This window comes from Ananas comosus, linkage group 23, assembly GCF_001540865.1.
Source record: "Ananas comosus cultivar F153 linkage group 23, ASM154086v1, whole genome shotgun sequence".
Taxonomy (NCBI): domain Eukaryota; kingdom Viridiplantae; phylum Streptophyta; class Magnoliopsida; order Poales; family Bromeliaceae; genus Ananas; species Ananas comosus.
Genome location: NC_033643.1, coordinates 6,457,644 through 6,463,459, shown reverse-complemented (window position 1 = coordinate 6,463,459; position 5,816 = coordinate 6,457,644). Strand labels below are relative to the sequence as shown.

Here is a 5,816-nt window from a genome sequence, read left to right as displayed (position 1 = left end):
GGGGAAGGGGGGGGGGCGGAGTTACAGAGTTTTAACTCATGACTGTTCCTCACCTTCTCTATAGAGTTGGAACATTAACTTGCGACTGTTCCCCAAAGTCGAGTAATGAGTAATGAGTCTGCTGCACCTTCTTTGCTGCGCAATTGGAACACTTTGAGTGTTTCCGCACTACGCTCCTACAAATTTCTTTGCCAAACAAATAAGGCCTTATTCTCTATCTTCAGCCTCCCCCATTACGCGAATTGTCAATGTAGAAGCCCATTACACTTCTCTTGCAAATTGAGAGAAGTATTTGGAAAATAGTATTGCTCTGCCTTTATTCATCATAATGCTCTCTTAATATAGAGAGGTTCTAAAAGCTATACAAAGTAATCCCGAATGAAAATCCGATAATAAAAGGAATAACAGTATACAAGGAAAGACTTCCGCCCCAAATCAAGCCCATATCACATAATTATATAGAGTTATTTGCATACACGTCCCTGCAAAAATAGTGAATTGCAGAAATATTTTTGCAAAACGGAAATTCCATAAGTTGTCCCTACAAAAGTCCTAAGTTATGCAGATATATCCTTGCCGTTAAGGTCTATTAGAAAAATTTCGTTAACCACGGTTAAAATACTTAACCATGATTAATTATAATGTGAATTGACGGATTTACCCTTCTTCCTCTTCCTCCTCTTCCTTTTCCTTCTTCTTCGTCGCCGGCGAGGAGATGCAGTGGCAGCGGCAGCGGCAATAGCGGCGAATCCTCTCCCTCTTCTTCTTCCTTCTTCCTTCTTCCTCTTCCTCTTCCTCTTCCTCTCCCTCTTCCTCTTCCCTCTTCTTCGTCGCCGGCGAGGGAGAAGATGTGGTGGCGGTGGCGAACCCTCTCATTCTTCCTCTTCCTCTTCCTCTCCCTCTTCCTCTTCGCCCTTCTTCTTCCTCTCCCTCTTTCTCTTCTCTCTTCTTCGTCGCCGGCGGACCCGACCCCGTGCCGCCGCCGTTGTCTGCTTCGACGGCCCGAAAAGGAAAAGAAAGAGAAGGGGAAGAGGGATACTTTTGGAGGGATATATTTGTGAGGGCAAAAAAGTCATTTCACAAGTAAACTGTTAAAAAATAAACAGTTCACTAACGGATTTTAACTAGAGGGATATATCTGTATAACTTAGGACTTTTGCAGGGACAACTTATGAAATTTTCGTTTTGCAGGGATATTTCTGTAATTCACTATGTTTGCAAGGACGTGTATGCAAATAACCCAATTATATAATATACCATTAATACAAGATAACACCCCCCCGACAAACTCAAGGTGGATCAAATACCAGAGTTTGGATAAGAAATACTGATGTCGTTGTAGGGTATGATCTTTGGTGAAGAAATCAGCAACTTGATTGTTTGATTGAACAAACGGTAGTATAATAGTGCTAGCAAGATAATGATGACGTACAAAGTGACAATCAATTTCAATATGATTTGTACTTTCACGAAAAATCGGATTATTAGCAATTTTAATAGCACTTTGATTGTCGCAATAAAGAGGAGTTGAGGCAGTTAAAATAATGCCAAGGTCATAAAGAAAGTGTTGTAACCACACAATTTTAGAAGTGGTAGTAGACATAGCACGTTGCTAAGCTTCTGAACTTGACTAGGATACTATATCTTGTTTCTTGGATTTCCAAGAAACAAGTGAATCACCAAGAAATACACAATAGCCGGTAGTGGAACAACGGTCGGTAGGATCTCCTACCCAATTAGCATCCAAGTAGGCTTGTAGTTCTAATTTTCAGAAAGATGGAAAGAAAAGAGCCTGATTAGTTGTTCCTCGAAAATATTGTAAGATGTGAAGAAGAGCAGCATAATGAGCAGGAGTAGGTGCTTGTACAAATGGACTGACTACATGAACCGCATAAGTAATACCAGGTTGAGATATCATTAGATAAACGAGATCACCCACCTATTCTCGATAGTGAAGTAGGATTCTCTAAAGGTTCTCCTATAGTCGGAGTCAATTTTTGATGCAGTTGTAGAGGAGTCGAAGTGATTTTGTCGTTCGTTAAGGCACCACGAGATAGTAAATCTGTGATGTATCTTTGTTGAGATAGAAGATAACAACGAGGACCATAGGCAACTTTAATGCCCAAAAAATATCAGAGATACCGAAGATCCTTCATTTCAAATTGTTGTTGAAGATAATTTTTAACATATTGAATATGCTCAAAATCATTACCGATGATTATCATATCATCAACTTAGAGTAAGAGAATAGTTTTTATGTCACCAGATGTGTGAATGAACATAGCGTAATCATTTGCACTATGTGAGAAACCTATGGCAAGGATGGCAAAGTAGAATTTTTCAAACCATGACAAAGTAGAATTTTTCAAACCAAGCTCTGGGAGCTTGTTTAAGGCCATAGATAGCCGAATGAAGCCGACACACATGGTTGGGAGAATGAGGAAGCCTAGGTGGTGGCGGCATATAAACCATTTCATGAAGATCACTATGCAGAAAAGCATTTTTGACATCAAGCTGGTAAAGTGGCCATTGACAATTTGCAGCAACAGCTATAGTAACTCGAACAGATGTCATTTTTGGTGCAAGAGTAAAAGTTTCTTCATAATCAAACCTGTGTTCCTGTTTAAAACCACGAGCAACCAAAAGAGCTTTGAAGTGCTCTATTGAACCATCAGATTGAGTTTTAGTTCTATAAGTCCACTTACACCTAATTGGAACTTTATTTGTTGGTAGAGGCACAATATTCCAAGTGTTGGTGTGTTGAAGAGCATCAAGTTATTCAAACATAGCTGCTTTCCATTCAGGGATGGCAATAGCTTGAAAAAAGGACTGTGGCTCTTGGTGATTATGCATAGAGGCTAGAAAAATATGAAATTCTATAGAGAAAGATTGAGAAGTTAGACAACCAAAGAATTGTTTAGGTTTGCGAATTTGCAGTGGATATAGTCGTTCGGAGGTAGTCAGATTGTCAACTATAGGGACGGTGGAAGAAGCCTACCTAGACGAAGGAACTGCACTAGTGCCATCTATATAGTTGATTGTTTGGAAGCATCACTGGAGATTATGCGAGTGTAATATGGAATGTCCTCAAAGAGTATCACATCACGAGAAACACGAAGAGGATGTGCGACGGGGTCATAACATCTATATCCTTTATGCTCAGGATGATATCCAAAGAAAGCACAAATAGCAGATTTAGGAGAAAGTTTTGTTTGTTCTGTCGGTGGTAAAAGAACAAGACAAGTGCATCCAAAAACCATTAAATGAGAATATATTGGTGGCCTAGAATACAATCACTTACCAGGTGAGATGTCAGACAAAGTTTTAGCGGGCACAAAGTTAATAAGGTAGACGGTTGTGAAAACAACACTACTCCAGAATTCATGAGGAACAAAAGCATCTATAAGGAGAGAACGAGCAGACTCCAAAATGTGATGAGGCTTTCGCTAAGCCACACTGTATTGTTGGTGAGCATAAGGACAAGAAAGCTGTGGTAGAGTACCTTTGAGAGGCACGGACGCATCAAAATTCATATGATAGGTACTCTCCACCAAAATTAGATTGAGAAATTTTGATGGCAGTACCAAATTGAGTTTTAATCATAGCAGTAAAATCTTTGTAGATTTGAAGTACCTCAAAACGATGGTGCATAAAATATATCCAAGTAAAACGTAAGAAATCATCAACAAAAATGACATATTACCTATTTTTTATGCATGTAGAAACAGACGCAGGTCCCCCAACATCGGAATTAACAATTTTAATGATATTAGTAGCAGTAGTTTCACTAGTGGGAAAAGATTTGGGATAATTGCCTATATACCCCTCAAAACTTTGAAAATATCTCATTTACCCCTACTTTTTTTTTTCTTTCTAATATACCCCTTATATGTTCCTCCGTTATTTCAAAATACTCCTACAGTTACCACCCGTTAAGTTAACTTGGGTTAAACGTGAGTTAAATATCTACAACAGTTAAAAAAAATTAAAATGTCAATTTTGCCCTTAACTTAAAGGCAAATAAGAAATGTTGGTGACGGTAGAGGGATATATTTGAAAAGACCAAAAGTCAAAATACTTTTTGTGCCCTTGATTTAAGGGCAAATAAAAAAATCAGTGATGGTGGAATGATATATTTGAAAGGGCAAAATAGTAATTTTATACAGAGCAACAGAGTTCATTAACAGGTTTTAACTCTAGGGATATATTTGAAATATGTTGGAACGTAAAAAAAGTATTTTCAATATTAGGCTTCTAAGAGGGGTAAATAAGAAAGTCGGGAACTTTTAAGGGGTATAAGAAATTGCCCCAAAAGATTTAGTAGACTGTTTAGCAAGTTTACATTCTAAACAGGAAGAAAATTTAAAAGATGAAACAATACCAAGAACTCCATTTCGAATTAAAATATCTAAGTTGTCTTGAGATAAATGACCTAATCAACGATGCCAAAGATCAACATCAAAAAAAGTAGAAGTCATGCTCATAGATGCGAAACTTGTCTATGGCATGTCCAATCAGTCGCCCAGTGGAAGGATCTTGAACAAAACAAGAGGATGAGTTAAAAATGACGATGCAGTTGCGATCTATAATTTGACTAATAGATAATAAATTTAATGAAAGATCAGGAACATGAAAAACTGAGGGTATAGAAAAACGACCTCGATGAACCAAGGTAGTCAACGCTCCATAGTGAGTAACAGGAAGAGAGGAACCACCTGCAGGAAAATTGTTAATCGAAGAAGATAAATGAGTGGGTGTCATAAGAAAGGAGGCATGAGGAGTCATGTAGAAGGATTTTCCAGAGTCAAGAATCCGAGAGTCCGCAGATGTACCTACGTGATCGGGTGTTGAGAGCATATATGCCTAACCCTGATATGCTCGATGTCGAAGTATCTGCAGTAGAAACTGGAGGTTGTAGCTAGTCAAGAATTGTGAATCATATGCATTAATTGTGGCATGCTCAATGTAACCGTGTGAGCTACGTCATTGGATGCTTCCAAGGATGTGGCGGCAGCAGCGATATGCGATGTGTAATGAGAGTGTCGAAAGAGATATGCCTGCTTCTTCTTTCGACATTCTCAAATTGTATGCCCCATAATATGATAATATCGATACTCAATATTCCGCTTATCCCTCTTAAGAGGACCAGTAGACGATTTGGAATAAGTGAGCATAGAAGGTGTAGAAGCAGTAGAGGGGTTGAGAGGAAGGTGTTGCACCTGCTGCCAAAACAGTTGCTTGAGAAGGCTTAGATGAATGAAGCACGCGAAGGCGGGTTTCTTCAGCAATGAGCTGTGCCAGAGCTGTATCAAGCATGGGAAGTGGTGATCGATCAAGGATTTGACCTCGCAGGGCTTCAAATTTTGGTCGTAACCTCACAAGAAATTGAAAAAGTTGTCGCTGGTCGTGCATTAGCTTCTATTTTGTGGCACAGTCATAGATGGATCAAGCTCGACACAGGGACTGCTGCATAGTAGCAAAAGTTGACGCCATCGAGTTTGCATGAATGCATGATAACTCATATATAGAATGCTCTCCCTGATGGGAAAGAGACAACTCTTGAAATTTGGCATAAGACTGAGAGTAGCTTGATTGTTCATATAGATATTGGAGATGCGCCCACATTTCTCATGCAGTAGTAAAAGTTACTAACTGCATGCGAATGTCAATATCAACAGACGAAGAAATGATTCCATGGGCACATCGATCAGCAGCAACCCATTCATTCATTTTCTTTTTGTCTATTGGTGTTGGAGTGCCATCAATGTCGCTCATAAGATCAAGAGCATCAAATAATAGCTTTAGCGAAATAGACC

The 5,816-nt window shown here is 39.0% G+C and overlaps 1 protein-coding gene across 2 annotated transcripts; it reads right to left on the bottom strand.

The window, feature by feature from the left end:
- LOC109727784 lies at positions 4,394–5,546 on the bottom strand. Of its 2 annotated transcripts, none has more exons than XM_020257958.1 (4): positions 5,220–5,546; positions 4,833–4,905; positions 4,659–4,715; positions 4,394–4,535 (listed from the first exon to the last, which is right to left on the bottom strand). In XM_020257958.1, the coding sequence occupies exons 1-4, from the start codon at positions 5,410–5,412 to the stop codon at positions 4,481–4,483; spliced, it is 378 nt and encodes a 125-aa protein (XP_020113547.1). In that variant the 5' UTR covers positions 5,413–5,546; the 3' UTR covers positions 4,394–4,480. The 2 variants fall into 2 exon arrangements, with proteins under 2 accessions (XP_020113547.1, XP_020113546.1); XM_020257957.1 differs by having other exon boundaries at positions 4,837–4,905.